This window comes from Eumetopias jubatus, unplaced genomic scaffold (assembly GCF_037043125.1).
Source record: "Eumetopias jubatus isolate StellerSeaLion01/CBP00866 unplaced genomic scaffold, mEumJub1_p1.0 scaffold_14, whole genome shotgun sequence".
In the NCBI taxonomy this organism is placed as follows: Eukaryota; Metazoa; Chordata; class Mammalia; order Carnivora; family Otariidae; genus Eumetopias; species Eumetopias jubatus.
In genome coordinates, this window is record NW_028274820.1 from 89,687,478 (window position 1) to 89,707,093 (window position 19,616).

The window sequence follows — 19,616 nt, forward strand, 5'->3', positions numbered from 1 at the left end:
TGCAAGGATCTCTGTTGTCATCACTATGGCAATAATAGTTACTATAATTTTCATTCTGCTTTTCCATAGTCTACTTTGTGGAGCTCGAGGCTATGGGATTTGGGTCACATAAAATCACACTAGCATAAAATCATGCTTTGTAATCTTGCAAGAGTATTTTATGAAACTGCACAGAGAACCTATGCAACAAGATAAAAATAATTATCAATGCAGGTCACTTGACTAATGCAATTATTTACGGGATGCTAATAGCTTTTCGGAGGCTTTCAGATACAGGGTCAATTTGACAATCTTTTTTTTTTTTTTCCTGTTTGGATTGTTAGACCACTGCCCATTTTTCTCCCCAAGGACATGGCTTATCATTTCAGGGGGGAAATGTAAATTAATTGCAAATCAGCTCTCAGTCCTCGTCTGGTAGTTTCTCTTTAGTATCTGCAATTAAATAATAAGGACAGGAGCCTTGCCTTCTATTTGATTTATGCACAACCTGGTCTCCTAACACCGCGCGGTCCGCTTAGAGTAAAGTTTCAGTGTTAGCTTTCCGACAGAGAGCATTAGAGACATCTAATACTTTCAAAGTATCACTCTGCGGAAAAGGCCTCTGTGAATGAAGCAGGTGAATGAAGGAGGCTCACAGGTGATGTTAGGGTGGGATGAAAAATCTCCAACAGGGACCTCCAGGTGAGGAGAAACGAGCTGGAGACAAAACGGGTGCTAAGAAAAGAGGTGAAAATGAGAAAGACAAGTAAAAAGAAAACCAGCGATTGAACGAACTAAAAGAAAAAACAGCCAGACGAGTCAGACGAAAAGAAAGAAGTCGAGAGTCAGCGGTGGTTCAGACAGTAAGCCAAGACGCGCGGAGGGGCGGAGGTTACAGCCCAGAATCCCTTGCGGCGCCTCCTTGCCCGGCGTCAGTCTCCTAGGCAACCCCGGTAAACAAGATGGCGACCGCCGGGAGCGATCCCCAGTGGCCGATGTCTTCCTCTCTCCAGAGCAGTCCACGAACTGGAGCCCAGTGGATTCTGCCGCACTCAGAAAAAGAGCGTCAGTCTTGCTGGTCTTCTTTTCCCATGGGGCAGAGACCGAAAGGTACTTTCCATAAAGCCTCCTACCTGCTCCAGCAGCTCATCCACCGCTCTCGGGAGTCGGACGCGGACGGAGAGGAATACGACGACAAGGGCGAAGTGGAATCCGAGGAGTCCTCAGAGTCCGAGATGCTGAATTTGGAGGTGTGCTTTCCCCCCGCCCCCACACCCTCGCTCCCTTCTCCAGCCGTCGGGCCCTGCTACTTCGGCGGCAGCTTCCCCACGCACCACTCACCAGCCGCTCTCGCCGCCGGGAGCGCCTCTCCCTGACCGCTCCTAGGTTCCTTCTCTTTTCTTCCCGTTTCCTCACCCTTTGCCAGGCATATTTCTGAGTGTCTCCTTTTTTTGTCACTAGCACATTTGGTGTCTTAAGAGACAAGTTACACAGCGTCCTGATGAAAAAGTTCCCAGCTATTTGTATGGGGGAGTTACAGCTTTAGCTTTTAAAACTTACGCCTCGACGGTATTCTGAACGGGCCGAGTTCGTCTTTGGCATCCTCTGCACCGTTTTCCGTGGTTGTGAAATACACCAACACTCTCCCCCACTTCCAGTCCCTTCATCCTCCTTCCTCAGCGGGGGGGTGGGGGGGGGGTGGAATTACTTTCCTGAAATAATCTGGTAAGGGCTAACTCAAAGCCCAAATGACTTGAAAGTCTAATGTATTACTTCTGGCAGGGGCATAGAATGCATTACACAAGCAACACACACACCCCCTTACAGGGTTCAAGCAGCCGGCTCACTGTGGTAGTTGTTTTCAGAGGTGGAGAATGTTTCTTACCTTCCCATCTGTATTGCCTGAGGTGTGGCTTTGCCTTCACATGACTATAAATTCTCTTTTCTACAGTACCGCTTCTACCAATTCCACTTCTTTCCTGCACAGATCATCATCGTATTCTTTTTACCCCACTACCTATTTTTTTTTGGTTTGGGGTGGGGGGTGGTTTGGGTCCCTTTCCACCTCTTACCACTTTCTTCCTTTGGCTTCTAATATATTGTTTGCTTTTTTTTTTTCAAAAACATAAGTTGATTTGCTTCCTTTCAATCAATAAACCGTTGGGTTTTCCTCTTTGTCTTGGCTGCCAGGAAACTCAGAATATTTTTCTTAATTTTAATGGTTTTTCTCTAAGGTTTTCTCTCCCCTTTCCTCTTCCTTCATGGTATAAACTGCTGCAAAATCTTTTCTGAAGTAGATATAATACAGAGAAATAGAATGTTTCCGGTGCCCCCATTCTGTGATATTCTGGCTTCCCTACTCTGCATCTTTGTGCATTTTCCTAGTCCCCTCTTCGCCCTGAGGCCAAATATGTTTTTGTTTTTCTTTGTTATTCCCGTTCTTTCAGTCTTTGAGTTAGCCCTTACCAGATTATTTCAGGAAAGTAATTCCCCCCCCCCCCCCCCCCGCGAGGAAGGAGGATGAAGGGACTGGAAGTGGGGGAGAGTGTTGGTGTATTTCACAACCATGGAAAATGGTGAGGGGATGGCAAAGACGACCTGTGCCCGTTCAGAATACCGTGGAAGCACAAGTTTTAAAAGCTAAAGCTGTAACTCCCCACAAACTCCTTTCCTCATTTGTCCTGTTTCTTCGTATTCACCTGTCTGTAATTTGCACTGTCTTATGTTCCTCTGATTCTACCATTAACCACCTACATTCTTTTCCCACTTAGGTTCCCTTCTTACATAACATCCTTTTATCCATTTTCAACGTTTGGCCCATTTTTCCACCCTTCTCTCCCATTTTGACTTTCCTCTTCTACCTCCTATATGGGCTGGTTACACATTAGTTTTTCTTAAAGTGGACGATAGAAAATTATTACTTATGTTATTCCTCTTTTGTTGATTTACTTTGCTACCCTTAACAGTGACAAATGCAAAACTGTAGCAGTGTTTTTACAACTTTGAGATGTTTGTATGGTTTCTACCAGCTTCCACCCCAAAGGAATTCACAGATGAATCACCGGTTTACTTTATTATTCTAATTAACGCATGCTCTTGGGCTATGGGCTTCATTAGTACTGGTATTAATCTGTCTTCAGTATGCCATTAACAAACCATAGGGGGGGTTGACTTGAACTGGTTATCCCTGGCTTGTAGGCTGTGTGTGGAAAAGTTTATTTTTTCTTCCACTTATGTTGTAAATATTAATATTTGTGTTCTTAAATCCTATTTTAGCTTCTTAGAGTATCTAATAAATTTTAATAGGCTGAATAAACTGAAAACTTTTAAAAGGATTTAGACTTGCATGTTCAGAGATTTATTGTCCATCTCCTCGCCTGGCTAAGGTTTATAATGCTATGATGGTCACAGTGGTTATTGAGTGCCTATAGCGTAATTAGTCTCAGAAGCCCCTGGTGAACTTAAGGAAGGTAGACCAGCTGTTCAGAATACTGCCTTTGATTAGTTTCAAGATTTTGAGCAAGGTATTTTACATCTGTGTCTCCTCTGTAATCTGGGAATTCTACTAATACCTATCTCATAGGAGAGTTGTGAGAATTAGATGAGAACCTATAAGTAAAACACTTACCATAATGTTATTTTTACTGATACAAGTAATAATAACACACGTGTTTTTTTATCTGCTAACTATAGCTCATTAAGTGATTTGGTTAATTTCACTGACTTGAGCAATCAGTCATTGAATGATTGCTATGTAGGAGCCACTCTGACTACATGACATGTGTCTGGTACATGGAAACTACTCTGCCAGTAACTTAATGTGGGTAATGTCTACTCATGGGATAGTTATATCAAATTGGATAAGAAAGTCTGTTAAAGTTCTTGATACAGTGTCTGATATAGAGTAGATTCCTGAAAGTTACAGAGGTAATGCCTAATAGCAGTAGTAATGACAGAAGAAGATGAGAACGTCATTGAGGACATAGGTGTCCCCTGCACTTGAGGTCAGATAAGGATGCAAGTAAATCAAAGCTATTGAGCGTCTGAAGCGTTATTCACAGGTGTGTACAGATGACAGCTGGATTGCAGAGATGATGGCCGACTTTGAGGGAAGCAGACCCTTGTTTGGGTGAGGGCGGGGTGTGTGGGCAGGCACATAGCAGCTGTTCCTACTGATGACTTATAGGTGAGAGCAGAGAGAGCAGCTGAGGCGGGGGCCAGATTGTGGAGGGTTTTACGCTGTTTTACAGACCATGGAACTTGGGTCTCTAAGCAGTGGGGAGCTGCCCTGGTAGCTGCCCCGACTGGTGTTAGATTAGAGGATGGTTAAGACTGGAGACGGGGAGATCAATGAGAAAACTCTAGCAATGTCTACGGAGGAGAGGCAAGAGTCCGGATTAAGGAAGTGGAAGTGAGAACGGAAAGTAAGCTAAAGACGAAGACATTTAAAATATTTAAGGTAGGACAGTTACTACGTAAATATTGGAAGTCTAGGATGACTGCTAGGTCTCTGGCGCGGTCTGGGGACATATTAAGGCCATTCACCACAATAGGAAATGGGATAGCAGCTGCACACGAAAGAGCCAGATATATGAATCACATGACTCTGGAAATCAGGGGAGGGGGGTCTCAGGGTAGGAGACCCGGGATATCAGCACTGGGGTCTGTGAGATCATCCGGGAAGAGAAGAGGGAAGAACCAAGGGGGTACAGCAGATGAAGAGGAATCAGGGAAGGCAACAGGAAAGGAATGGTAAGCGGAGAAGGAAAAGAAAGAAGGGCTGTGTGAGGGGAAGCCAAGGCAAGGAAGAGTCTCAAGAACGTGGAAATGAGTTGTGCTGCCAGTGGGTTAAGTGGAAAGGACCCTAAAGAGTGCTCATTAGCTTTGCCCATTTGAGGGTGATTGGAGGCCTTGGCCCATGTGGTTTTGTGATGTGGCGAAGGCAGAAGGCTAGCTCACGTGCATTGAAGAGTGAATGGGAGGTGAGCAAGGGGCCACTAAAGGATGGCAAAGCAGCTCTGCAGTAGCTCAGTTATTTAGGGAAGCTGTAGCTAAAGGAACATGCGGGACTGAAGGGACTCACAGACTTGCACCACTGGAGAACTGACAGGGTGCAGAATGATGGCGGAGAGAGACTGGCTGAAATCCCAGGCAAAGAGGGCAAAATGGAGGGTTCCCGAGCAAGGTCCCTGAGGAAACAGGAGGTGGGGGCCCTGAGTGCGGAAAAGAAGCAGTCTGCCTCTGACACCCGAATGAAGGGCGTTTGGACAGGTGCAGAATGCTGACCGGTTGGCGTCTGATCACTTCTACTTTGCCCCGGAAGTGGAGGGGCAATGTACCTGCTGAGAGTGAGGACAAAGGAGTGGAGGCACCCCGAGGCTCAAGGAGAGGATGAAGAGCTGGCAGCCAAGGTGGGAGCTGATGAAGAATGAGGGACTGGAACAGCGGCCTGCCCGGCTAACAGCTGACCCCAGAGTGGTACCAGCAAGCACGGTTGTGGGGCCCCTCCCAGCCCACTCACTAGCTCAAGGGCAGGAACAATTTTTATTCACTCAGCCATGTTTGAGCGCCTACCATGTACGAGGCACCATCTTGCCCCTCCTGCTTTATGCTTCAGCTATTTTGAACTCTAGTTCCCCAATGGGCCGTGTTCACCTTTGCCTTTGGAATTTTGTACCTGTTGCCCTTTTGCCTGCAGTACCCTTCTTGGTCCTCTTCTCCTGTCCGTTCTTCTCCTTTGCCAGAGTAACTCAGTTACTTGTGTCTCAGCTTCATTGCTTTCTCCCCCAGCAAGTCTTTGCTAACCTCCTAATTCCCCCTAGAACTGCCATAAAATGGATGCCCTGCTTATAGTCAAAGCACCCTGCTTACTCATATTGTAATATTTATCAAACTACTGAAATTGCTTGTGTACTTGTCAGTCTCCCAGATTGAACTGTAAATCCCTTAAGGATAGGCACCATGTCTTATTCATAATAATTCTGTTCACTGAGCCTAGCATACTGGCTGGCATGTGCCTGGCATGCTATAAAGATTTTTGTCCCAAATGAATGATGAGCATGACATAGTCCCTGCCTCAGAGCGGTAGTTGATTGTGAACTTGATTCAGGTTTGGGTATGTGTGCGGTAGTTTGAGTCAGGGGGACCAGGAGTCAGAGATTTAAGCGTAGAGAGACACTGAAATGGCCCAGGGGATACCAAGCAGGGAAGGAAGTGAGAGGGGACAGATAGACTCTGAGAGAGGAGAAGATGGACAGACCGGAGATTTTGTTGTCATCACAGAACAGTGTCAGTAGGGGTTGGAAGGGTTGTAGGATCACAGAGGAGAATACTAGGTTCTGAGGTTTCTAGGGTGGAACAGTTCAGCATGACGACTGGGTTCAGGGCATGGCCATGGGGATGAGTGGCTGAAGCTGAGTAGAGATCAATTTAAAGTTGATTGTGGCGATGAGAAAGAAACATGCGTGTGCGCGTGAGTGCTTGGGAGTAGGAGGGGGATTGAACGGCCTTCCTTCGGCTCTGAAGCCACCCAAGATCAAGTAGGGCTTGTAAAGGTCTGAAAATGACCAAAGATCAGAAGAGAAAGGCATGATGCTGATAAGTGGCAAGAACCTCAATGGAGGTGTGAGGGGGTTGCCATGGGGAGGCTTGCCTTGGGGATCTGGGAAAAGGCTGACCAGCGTGCTGGTCTCCATATCAGTAGCTACGCTGAAAGACAGACATTGGCTTACTGTCAGTCAGGGGTGCAATATCTTCTCACACCAGGAAATAGAGGCCGTGTGTCAGGTAAACTTCAGAGGTTTAGATGGAAAGTTTTGGAGGGAAGGTAACACCCCCACCTCTAATCCTTCCCAGGCCTTGTATAAGAAGTTGGAGCTATATTTAGAAAAGTGAGTGTCTTTCTTCCATTTGTAAACAGGTTGATTGGTATGGAAGAATGAAACAGTAAGATGCGGAATTTCCAACTTCATCAATTACTGGAAGCAACTGTCATTTATTGGGAATACTTGCTATAGTTCTAGGCAAAGGCACTAAGAGCTTTACACTGTTTTTTTTTTATTCTCCCTAAAATATTAAGAGAAGGTAATAAAATTTCCTATTGCAGATATGAGGCTCAGAGAAAACTTTATCTCTCCAAAGTCATAAACTGAAAATGGCAGATCGGGGGTTCAAACCAAGCCTGTCCAGCCTCACAGCCTGTGCACTATCTCCGTTTATATCCATGAGCGATATTTGCTTCCTTGGGCTAGTGGTGATGGAGGGGGGCACAGAGAAGCTCTTTCTAGTAGCACAAGCCTATGTACTTATGGCCTCAGTACCAGCAGCCTGAGCAGCATTGTTGGTTCCTGAATTAATATGGAACTGGAAAGAGTATTTTGCCATTATTGTCCACATGCTAGTCATGGTTAGTTATATTGGTGTCACTGATGGGATTACTGGATTTTGTGTCCTCATGCTGATGTTAGTGTTAATGTGTTGGTCATTATAGGGTTGAAGGCAGTACAAACCTAACACCGATCTACCTGTTGTCTCTTCTGTTTGTTATTTTTGGGGAAAGGGCATTTTGACTCATCACTGGTTCATGGCTTTCTACAGACCAAGGGCCAACCTCCTTATGGCAGTGATTGTTACCCTTTTAATAAATCTTGTAAATTGTATGACTCCAGTAAAATTAACTAATAAGAAGTAAATTGAGAACCTGTTTTTTGTTTTTTGTTTATTTTTTTCCAGCAAGAATACCAGATTTAGCCAAGTAATTGCCTTAATTTGGAAGTAACCATCTTTTTGGGTGGAGGCCAGCAGTCTAGTATAGTGGTTAGAATTGCCCTGGAGTCAGACAGATTCAGGTTTGTGTTCTGGTTCTGTCACATACTAGCTATGTGGTTTTAGGTGAGTTAACCCCTGTAAACCTTAGTTTCCTCATCTGTCGAATGGAACTAAGAGTACCTACCTCAGGGTTATCAGGAGGATTCGATGAGTTGATCACTGAAAGCTTAGTGCCTGGAACAGAGAAACACTCACCATTAATGGTGATGCCTCCGCTGCTGTTGTGTTGATTTCACTTTGAATACTTAATGCAAGTGACCACCCAAAAATTCGGTGGCAATGCAAACACCGATTTGATTGGTATTTGTATGTCCTATGTATGTGTCTTCAACATAGAATTTTCTTTAGGGCTGATAAATTTTGGAAGGGTCAGCTCCTGATTATGTAATATACTAAGTGCTGGCTATGAGGAGGTGGACTGTTTCTTTTCTTTTTTAAAGATTTTTTTGTCCATTTGAGAGAGCGAGAGAGCATGAGCGAGCGAGAGCAGGGGGCAGGGCAGAGGGAGAGAAAGAGAGCCTCGAGCAGACTCCCCACTGAGTGCAGAGCCTGTTGTGGGGCTTGATCTCATGACCTTGAGATCATGACCTGAGCTGAAATCAAGAGTCAACACTTAACCTAACTGAGCCACCCAGGCGCCCCTGGACTGTTTCTTTTCTAATGGAAGTCCTTTGTCCACCTCTCTGGTTTTTTGTTTTTGTGTGTGTGTGTGTGTGTTGTTTTTTTTTTTTGCAGGAGGAATTTGATGGGGTCCTGAGAGAGGAGGTCGTGGCCAATGCCCTTCACCAGTTGGGGCGCTCAGGCTCCGGGACTGAGCAGGTCTATCTCAATCTAGCTTTATCAGTGAGTATGACAAGTTCACCATGGGCTGACTGGGCTACATCTTGATACTGGTTGGACCGTATCTGTTTTTTCTGGTACTCATAGCTTTTGTGTTGGCCCCAGATCTCAGAGTCTTTCATTTAATGGAGACTGGTGATAAGAGTTATTTATGTTATGTGAGGCATCAAAGAGCTCTGGGCAGTCCGGTAATCAGCCCCTGAATTCCTTTGTTTTCATTCCATCAGTCTGTTTCTTTCATCTTAAGTAGTCTATATTATAGTAATCAATGCTTTCTTTCCAGAAGTTGAATTTGACTCTGTGAAACCAATCAAAAACTCTTGAAGAATTTTCTCTCTGATCAGTGCCAGGACTAAAATTAATATCTAAATCCAAGGGAACAAAGTATTTTGGTATTGACTCCCCCCGCCCCACACGTATGTCAAGAAATAAGTAGCTTTCAGCCACAGTTCACTTTCCAAAAGATACCCATTATTAAAGAAAAAAATGTTCAATTTTCACGATGTCAATACTAACACATAATCTTGGCTTCACTTTTTAAGGGAAGCTGTAAGAGCAAAGTACTCATCGTATTTCAAATTCTTTCTTCCTTTTGTTTCTCTATAGTCCTAGAAAAATAATTTAACTCTTTTTGCTTCCTTATATTGTAAAGTATTAAATATTCCTTGGAAATCCACACAGTAAATGCAGATACATAGGTGAAAAAAAGCCCACTGAAATTTTGCTACTGTACTATAATTTGGCTAAAGTATATATAATTCGCAGCAAGCAAAGCATATACAACTCATAATCTTGGTCCATCTTGGATTTGAACTAGTAAACTATCCAAGAAATGTTAAGCTCTTTTTACCCATGCTGGTTCCACGGCATATTTTTTGAGGACAGCATATTAAGTCTGTATTCTTTTACTGTTTTCACTTTATAACATTTTATGGATGACTCAGCCAGTTAAGCAGTAACTTACAGGGAGCATCCTGTGTACACTGCCCTGTGTCAGGCATTGGAAAGGTAGATAATTCCAGCATCCAGTACATCCTCGCACAAGTCCATTTCAATTAGTATTCTACTTATGTATGTAGTGCTATGCCTTAAATTGATCTGCAAAAAAAAAAAGATCCTTTAAATCTTATTTCAGCTAGATGGGCTGATGCTTAACTTACCTTGCCCCTGACCTCCTTACATTTGAGATATTACATATTGAATTACTTTGCCTTTATAACCTGTCTTACTGCATACACTTTCTTATGGTTGCCTGGTTGGTGATTCCCCCCACCCCTTGTATCTTACGTTACACGTTATTTTTTACTTTTTCTTATTACTTATGTACATAGCCTCTCTCCTACCAAAGTCCTAAGTTTCTTAAGGGCACAGTACAGCTCTACCCCATAACTGCTCTGTATTTGTCATGATGCACAATGCCTTGTGCATGGTAGGTTTTCTTTAACATTTACTACACTATTCTTGCGGCCTTCATTAAACATTTTTATCATCAGTATATTTGAGAACTTGCTTATCATGATACTTCATTGGTTGGCTTTTTCTGATTCTCACACTGCAACATAAACCAGCCACAAGAGTCTGTTCCAAGGGACCAAATTCCCCTCTCCCATCCTGAAGTTCTCTAGAAGCAAGATTTCGTGGAAAGAATCTTGGAGAAGGATTAGGAGACTTGGATCTGCTTCTCTGTTGCTAATTTGCTGTGTGATTTTAGGTTATTTACATCCCTCTCTGTCCCTCCTATTCCTCATTGCCAAATTGGGAATAGTCCACCCTATGGATCTCAGTTTTACTTGGTCAGCTGAGATTACTGTGAAGGAGCTTTGAACAGGACCCTGTGAAAATATAGGTGACAGTGTCATTAATGATCTCCTGATGATGCGTGAGATCTCTTTAGCATTTCATTTAAATTCTAGGCATCTGCCTTTTCTTCTACTAGAGAAAGGCTTTGGCCTTACTGCTATTATGTGGGGTTTTCTCTTTCTTCTTTTTTTTAATAATAAAACTCTGCTCTAAAGGTCTACCTGACACTGTTTTAATTTGCCTTTTCATGTTGTATTTGTTCTTGCTAATATCACTAATTTTCCAAGCTATTGTCTTCTGCAGAGGAATGCATTTTTTAAATGGGTTTGTCATCTGCTTTGAGATCCTGTTAGTAGTAGGCCTCAGATTTAGTTCTCTCATTTAACTACTATATTTTACTATAAGTAAGTATATTTTTACTATACTTTTACTATAAGTATAGTATACTATACTTACTAATAGAAATTCTGGATTTCTTTCTGTCAACTCTTATTTCCAGGTGTCAGGAGATAGCTGAGTACTAACCTGTTAAAGCAGCATTAAAGTCTTTTTACCTTTTATTTTCTCAGGGTTGTGATTTAATTGACATTAGCATTCTCTGTGAATATGTTCACCTACAGAAGTTGGATCTTTCAGTAAATAAAATTGAAGGTATGTAATTTTCATTCTAATAGATTGATGGATCATTCAGTTATTTCAAAGTTTAAGCTTTGCAGTATGTAATATAGATTAATACTACAAAACTTGGTATGAGCGCTCTTGTGGATCCATTTACATATCAATGCTCTACTTTGCATGTAAAAAAGGCACCATGGATGATGAGTAAAGTCAGCAAACACGCAACATTACGCTACGGTTCAAAGGTGCTCAGTGATGTTGAAGAGTATCCCGTGGAATGTTTGCTTTGTTTTTTCCTTGTAAGAGACGGCTCATTACTTCTTTAATACTTCTTGAATATTTGATGATTCCCTTGCCTTTCCCCCCCTATTAGTTTATTCAGTACAGATGAATTAGTCCTCCCCTCCCCCCTTTTTTCCTTTAATGGATTCTTTTCTTTATTTTGCTTTTGCGTCTACATTTTAATTCTGGCCAGCTACTTTTCTTCTTGAGTGCCAGGGATTCACACATTTATTTTTTCCTTTTTTTTTTTTTTTTTACTGTCTCTATACATGTATCTGATTCAACTTCACCATTAGTAGTTCCCTGTAATGTATTTGTTGTGACATCTTGCTCACATTTAATGAAATTAGTCACATTTTCTTCGAAGCTTGATTCTTGTTCCTAATTTTCTGATCTTATTTGAAGTTAAAGTGTCCAGTTTCTTTTCTTTAGACTTGGAGGGAAGTCAGCAGTTGTTATTTCCGACCTGCTTTCTTTGCTGGTCCATCTTTCCACTTGCTTCTTTAGCCTGTCTTTTTTATGACGGTTAAATGTTGCTGATACGGTTTTCTCTGGCTCCTTTCTGATTTCTTCCCCTCCTAAGAGAGCAATAATTAAAATCCAGCCTTGCTTTTCAGTGGCTAAGAAATATTCCAGCATGGTTTATTCCTCTAATGCTACTGTTTGTGAGTTATTTTTTTTTCTAGTTTTATGAATCTTTTTTTTTTTAATGGAAAATTACAAATGTGCACAAGAGACTATTGTGATGAACATTCAGATTCAACATTTATCAGCCCATGGCCTGTCTGGTTTCACCTATACCTCCCTGCCCAACTTCCCCAGGGTTATTTTAAAGATTTTAGAGCAAGCCCAAGCAGGGAGAGGAGGAGAGGGAGAGGGAGAGGGAGAAGCAGACTCCCCACTGAGCAGGGAGCCCAATGCGGGGATCGATCCCAGAACCCTGGGATTATGACCTGAGCCGAAGGCAGACGCTTAACGACTGAGCCACCTAGGCGCCCCCCCGCCAGGGTTATTTTAAAGCAAATCCCAGATACACCTATCATCGGAAAGGGTTTTTCAATGTCACTGGCAGGAGCTGCCCCACACCACACCACTCCCAGGTTGGTTTCCTTCGCTGGATAAGGAATTGCAGCGTGATGGGAGGCTGCAGCAATGCTCAGTGGCGGCCTCCTACCATGGCAGTTTGAGCCAGGACCCCACAGTTGCTAATGGAGCTTTCCTCAGATCAGTCTCCTTTAGTCTTTTAGGGCCCATTTTCTTAGCTTATCCAGTGTTTGAGAACCTACTATGTTTAAGGCACAGTATATTTTTCTTTTTTGTGAGAACAGCTTCTGTCCTGAAGTAGACCAGATTTCAGCTTGCATCAGAATCACCAGCTGCCTGTTAAAATACAGCTGGTTGTGCCCCACCCTCAGAGTTTCTGATTCTGATTCTGTAGCTCTGGGGTGGGACTTGAGAATGTGCATTTCTAATTAGCAACCCCCCCCCCAACCCCGCCGCCCCGGGAAGCCGGGAAGCCGACATGCCGCATCCAGGACCACACTTTGAGAACCACCCTTGTAGACGCAAGGAGCTCCTGCCATCTGGTGGACATGGAGGTCACTGCACCAAGTAGGGATTAGTGGGCCAGCCAGGGTTAGAAGCCCAGCAACCAAGATCGTGCTTTTTTTTTTTTTGTTCGAGTGGTTTGAAAGGATCAGTCATCTACAAAGATGGGATGTAGCTCCATTTCGGTGGTAGCAGCTGCTTCTGCTTCAGGACAGCTCCATGGTACAGCACTTACCTGCCCACAGAAAGATCAGCTCCAAGGACGCATTGGGGCTGGTGGACATTAATAGAGTTGATTGACTGATAGATGTGGAGCTGAGCTCAGAAAGGACAAATAGGCAAGACTTGTAAAGTCATGACAGTTTCACCTTAGGTTTCCTTTTCCAGGCAGCCTTCCTTGATTCACTCATTAAGTCCCACCAAAGTGTTAAAGTCTCAGTGTATTGTCTGTCCTAGAACAATTCCATAAAGACCGGTTTAAGAAGGGTGTGATTTAGACCAGAGAAATGACATAGAATTTGGTGGGATCTTGAGAAGGAAAGATGCTGGGGGGAGGTGGGCTGAGGGGGTTGCTCATGGTGCCTACTCCAGGGAAGACCACAGCTGCTGGCCCTGCTCCCTTCTCTTAGGCTGGGTACATTGTCACCTGGTGACAGGTCAGAGTGGTCCTCTTAGCTTCGGGTGTGGAGGCTCCATTCTGCCACTAGGGTCCTTCCTGGTGGGGGAGAGGTGTAATAGCTGGTTCTGTGACCTAGAATGAAAAGAGAGGGAGAAACTATTATGATTACTGTTTTCAGTTGGAGACTTAAGTTCCTGCTGGAGACAGGGCTGTAAATCCTCTTCCTACAATTTTTTTTTAAAGATTTTATTTATTTATTTGACAGAGAGAGAGGGAACACAAGCAAGGGGAGTGGGAGAGGGAGAAGCAGGCTTCCTGCAGAGCAGAGAGCCCGATGCAGGGCTTGATCCCAGGACTCTGGGATCATGACCTGAGCTGAAGGCAGATGCTTAACCGACTGAGCCACCCAGGCGCCCCTCTTCCTATGATTCTTCCAGAGTCTTTTGTCTAATTTATCCTGCTGCCCCGAAGTGTGCCTCTGCTATAAAGGGGCAGAGGAAGGCAACCTAGTACTTCATCATTTTTATGTTTTGTACGTTGCTGTCATTAGAGCACAGCCGTCCTTAGTGTTCGAGGTTTAGAATATTTGCTTGGGACAAAGTGCAAAACTCAGACATACTTCTGAACCAATCCAGAGCCAGTCTTTCTGAAAAGAATTCAGCCACTTAGGGGCTAATTATCAAGGGGATTATCTATGGCTTTAGTTTCTCGTCCTTTCCTCCAAGGCTGGTATTTTTTGAAGCATTTGGCTGTTAGTAGCTCCTGAGAGAGTGAGCTGGGACCTGGAGGGTACACCTGTCGCTTGAAAAGGGATAGAAGAGGAGGGGAGGCCCTGGGGAAGAAGGTGAAGTTAGGAGCTCATGGAGAGTTCTCCACACTGTGTGTGTTTCACTGATTCCTGTTTTTATTCATTTCATTTGCTTGCAATAATTAAGAAGTGCATGCAACTGGCTAATGAGAAAATGCTCTGATGTAACATAAGCTGTTTTTTTTAAAAGATTTTATTTATTTATTTGAGAGAGAAAAGGAGAGAGAGAGAGAGAGAACACAAGCAGAGAGGAAGGGCAGAGGGAGAGGGAGAAGCAGGTTCCCCACCAAGCCCGATGTGGGGCTTGATCCCAGGACTTTAGGATCATGACCTGAGCCGAAGGCAGACCTTTAACCAACTGAGCCACCCAGGCGCCCCATAACATAAGCTGTTTTTAATGACTTAGTCTAATTTTGATTTTATTGGCTTACCTTATTCTGTATTTGTTTCTCCCTGCAGATCTGTCTTGTGTGAGTTGTATGCCTTACCTTCTAGAACTTAATGCTTCTCACAATAAACTGACGACATTCTTCAATTTCAAGCCACCCAAAAATCTCAAGGTAGACTTGATCAATACATTCATTCATTAACTGGCTTGCAAAGTACAGTAACACGTAAAACAGTGCTTAAACAGATAATTCAGACACCCTAAGATATGGGAGTAAATAGTATAAATGTCTGAAATGAAATAAAAAGGGATTTGGGTATCACTGATGAAAAAGGGAGATGGTCTGTCTGCAGATAATCTTTTTAGGAAGCTTTGCTAGTAGTGTTCAGGCTGAGAAACTAACTTCCTTCTCTTTCCCACAGCTAAATACTAGTTATTATTGTATATTATTTGTATATTTGTAAGTATAGTACAACAATTTTATACCTGGAAAACCTGTAAAAATTTCTTTGGGGGCTCAAATTTTGCCCTATTTATCCAACCTTTACTTTCTTTTTTTTCCACAATGATTTCTGATCTTGCTTCTCTGAAGTTCCTTTTGCATCTGACACACAACTAAACTCTGTGAATGGTAGTTGATGGAACAGCGGGCTCTGGGCTGTGTCTCGTGCTTTAATGTGTGTATAGATTACCTGGGGTTCTTGTGAAACTAGGGATTCTTACCCAGGAGATCTGAAGTCAGGCCTGAGACTGTGGTTTCTAACAGCCTCCCAGGTGATGCTGCTGCTGGTGGTCCATGGGCCACATCGAAGCAGAGACGTTGTAGATTCATGGTTCCCAGACTCTTCTGCACATTGCAGTCACCTGGGGACTTTCAAAACCTACTCACTGCCAGAGAGTCTGATTCAAGTGGCCCCAGGTAAGGCCTGGATGTGGAATTTTTAAAAGACCCCCAGGTGGCTCTAATGTGCTGACAAATTTGGGAACTGTTGCTGTGAGCTTGGGATTAGTGTTCAGGTAGACTAATATATTTCATTAAATGTTTTTAGAATTGGACATCAGTTATTGCTTTTATTATCTATTTTGTCTTATTACAAACGAAATGAACTTAGAGCCCAGGTATTCTATTGGGGCTCGCACAAATATGAAAGTTTGTTTGAAATCAGGAATCTGACATCACCCATGCTGCTAGTTCTTAATTTTTCTTCTGTTCACCCCTTTTTTTCCTCAATAGTGGGGTAAAAATTTTCCCCTTTGAAATTATATTTATTGCCAGGGTGACGTTCCTTTGTCCAAATAAGCCATGCAAGATGCCTATTTGTACTCGGTGTGGGGCCACGTGGTCTCCAGGTGATCAGGAATTTTATTTGTGGAGCTGTTTCATCTCTCCCTGAGTTGCTGTCCCATTCTGCTTTGTCCTAAGCCCCAAGGAAATGAGTCATGGCAACCATGTAACCCCTTCCCTGGGAAAAACTTCCTTGGGATTTCTTCCATTCACCCTCCCCCCCGCCAGGAAGGCTTCGCCAATGAACAAAAACAATGCAGATACCCCATCTTTAAGGTTCCGAGCTCCCAGAGAGTTAAGAGCAAATCTATCGGTCACTGTAGAGAAGTGCCTGGAAAGAGCCAGACCGCCTGTGATGACGTGCTCCAAGCCCTTGTGAACCCTGTGTCAGCCTGAGGCAGTGACCCAGACCTGCTGGTGTTTTCAGGGCATTATCTTAAGCAATCCTCCCCATAGAACTGTGAGGCAGCTGCGATGGTCCCATTTCACAGATGAGGACTCCAGAGTATAGAAAGGGCAAATCATGTATGTCATCTCTGTTGGGAGGTAGCAGGCCTGGGATGGAACCCAATGTCTGCCACCCAAAGGCTATATCTTCCCAGGAAACCAGGCTTGTGTACACCGTCTCACCATCTCGAAAAGCTCAGCATCCTGTTCACTTATTATTCGTGAGCTTTGAGCTACCAGCCAGAGAAGACATACGTTTCCTAAAGCACAGGGGCTTGTTCTTACACACACTTTGTATTTCCCAGAATGCTTTGCTCTTAGTAGGTCCAGCAGGTTCATTTGGTAGACGGGACTCCCTGTAAGGCTTCAGGTCCAGTGGAACTCCCAGGGGAAGTCAGAGCACCATCAGAACCCTTTCAGGCCTCTCAACACACCTGGTATCACAGGGACCAGAGGGCACAGTATGGGCGTGTGGCCCAGAGAAGGGTAGAGTTAGAGAGGAGCAGACCCAGCCATGGCACAGGAACGGAAGGTGTTGATGAAAAAGTGTCAATTATAGGTAAGCCTAGATTGCTATGTTGACTTCCAGTCCATCATTATTACCTAGAAGGCAAAAGTGAATATGAAACTTCATTCCATCAAGCCAGACTGACTTCTTAGGTCAGCCATGGTCTGCGATTGACATAGTTGGAGTTTATATAGGCGTCAAGTTTTGTGTTCTGTTTGGTTGTTTTTGGACTAACAGTATTTTGTTTGCCACATTACTGTTTCTTCACATGGTTCACACACTTGTGTTTTACTGACATTGTGGTCCTGTTGCTATCTTGTAATCAACTTAATCCGTTTTCTTCTCTTCAGTATTTAAAGTTTTTAGTATTTAATACATTGATAAAATATTCTTAGTACATTTTTGGGGGTGGAATCACTGTTTTAAAGGGCACAAGAAGATAAGAATAGTGCTCATTAGATCATTGTTTGATAGTTTTCCAGAAAATTATTATATGTGCCCAGCAAGTTATCAATGCAGCGTTTTAAAGGTTTTTTTTTAATCCTTTTTGTTTATCTTTTGCTTGTGGGTGAATATTTAAAGTTATTTAATGTTGATTTTCTTTAGTCTCCTATTTTTGAGTAAGAACAACTGTTGTTGCTGGAAAGGCTTTCCTAAAATAGTCTGTTTTGAGAAAGGGTGTTAAGTGGATGAGATGTAGCCTGAGGGATGAATAAAAAAGATTTTTCTGGCACTTTGGAGGTGACACAGGAGAATATATTGAGAGAGAGGAGAAAAGCCAGAGAAAAGATAAGCACGGAAACTAAGTGAATGCCGCTTGTAGGACAGTAGAGAAAATAAAGGAAATGGTGGTAAAAGCAGAATTGAGGTGAATTCTGCGGGAAGATGAACAAAGTCTGAAGTGATTGCTGGAAATGGAGAGAGAGAAAGAGTAGGAATGGAAAGCATTTAGGGGGTGGGGGTGTCCACACCAGCTGCAGGGCAGGAGCCTCCTCCCCCATCTCCCTCAGACTGAACAGACAAGGGTCCAGACAGAACAGGATTAGATATGGGTGGCTATGTTAGCCTTGGCGTATTTTCAGTAATGACTTCTAACCCCACAGCCAGAAAGACCTTCTTCTGTGAGGAATTATGGTAGTTAAGCAGATGAAAAATAAACTTTGACATATTGTTCTCTTTTTCTCATCAGAAGGTGGATTTTTCCTACAATCAAATTTCTGAAATGTGTGATTTGTCGGCATACCAGGCTCTCACTAAGCTAATTTTGGACAGTATCCTTTGAATGAATAAAGGGGAAATTTGGGTAATAGGCCTGTTAATAACTGTGTACTTGGATGACTTGGAGTGGTACCAGATCAGCAATTTACTGAAGATGTGTGACTCATTTGAATGACTAAGAATTGATATTCACAAAATGAAGAAAGATATTTTATTTACCAAGGAGTAAGATTGTAAGTCAGAGCTTGCCAAGAGCATCTTACACCTGAAAAAGCAACATAAGACAGTCATTCTGATAAACATAGGCTTATTTTTAATTCTGGAACCAGATAAGTTCTGTTTTAATTGGCTCTCTTCTTCAAATTTACTTAAACTTGTGCCCTATTTTACATAAAGTCAGTCTCTGGAAATCCAGATATAACCAAAAGGAAAATAAGTGATTTTTTTTTTTATTTTACAAAAGATTTTATAGTAATCTCCCTTTAAATAGCAGGCTTCTCTGGCATGTTTAAAATGTACTTTCATTTTTTAAAAAAAGCAAAACCAGCCCCTTTTGATGAGGAACCAACTTCAGGAACATATCTACTGCATGAGTCAGGCTCCCATGCAGAGCATCTACCTTGAAGTACACACACTCCAACTTCGAAAGCCTAAAGGGTTAATTAGGGATCTGTGAGTTTAATGAGCTTGAGTCTCTTTACACCAGAGACTGATGTTTGCTGGGTGATAAGGGAGCAGCATCTTCTCTTTCTCAGTATCTCTCTGCCCACCTGAGGATTTTTCAAGGCAGAGTGGGGAATGAATTGATTGCCCTTGGGTGCCTCATTCCAGGGACAGGGCAGCAGTTAGAACACTACACTTGTAATGAGACTGAGATGTGGGGAGAACAGAAGGTATATTGTCTTGAAGATGTATTTTGTTGGGAAAAAACCTTTTTCATATATGATGAGAAATTTAGAACATAGCGCCACGCTTTTTAGAACCGGTGTGTGAAAATGCACCAATAGTGGACACTTAGCTGGTGCTCTTGAAGTGAGCAAGTTCTAAATGTATCCTAATGAGAAAATGATCAAAATTAAATGCTCTGATGGCAAACTAAAGTAGTACACGTTAGCCCAGCACCTGTCCATAGAACTTTTCACTTCATGCTTGATAGTCATACATACTGAATTTGCAAGGAGGTAGAGGCTGACTGCCCAGAAGCCACCTGACTCAGAAATCCACTCAGACCACCTAGAAGAACACTGCTCAGGGAAGATTAATGGCATCAGCATTAGCATTGCCTGGAACTTCTTAGAAATGCAGGCTCTGGGACTCTACCCCAGACCCCTGAAATGAGAACCTGCATTTTTAACAAGACCCCCAGGTGATGGGAGTACACGGTAAAGCTCAAGAAGCACTGGTCTAGAAGTCAGCTGCGCCCAAGACTCCTACCAGCCAGAAGGGAGG

At 43.1% G+C, this 19,616-nt stretch overlaps 1 protein-coding gene across 3 annotated transcripts in view; it reads left to right on the forward strand.

Annotated features, from left to right (window-relative positions):
• Positions 1-941: 941 nt before the first annotated feature.
• LRGUK (leucine rich repeats and guanylate kinase domain containing) overlaps positions 942-19,616 on the forward strand; it is a 109,043-nt gene continuing 90,368 nt past the window's right edge. For all 3 annotated transcript variants that reach the window (XM_088018424.1, XM_088018423.1, XM_088018425.1), the window contains exons 1-5: positions 942-1,229; positions 8,542-8,649; positions 11,016-11,097; positions 14,781-14,881; positions 18,139-18,220. In XM_088018424.1, coding sequence (XP_087874550.1) covers positions 942-1,229; positions 8,542-8,649; positions 11,016-11,097; positions 14,781-14,881; positions 18,139-18,220 — 661 coding nt within the window. The remainder of the gene's footprint in view (positions 1,230-8,541; positions 8,650-11,015; positions 11,098-14,780; positions 14,882-18,138; positions 18,221-19,616) is intronic.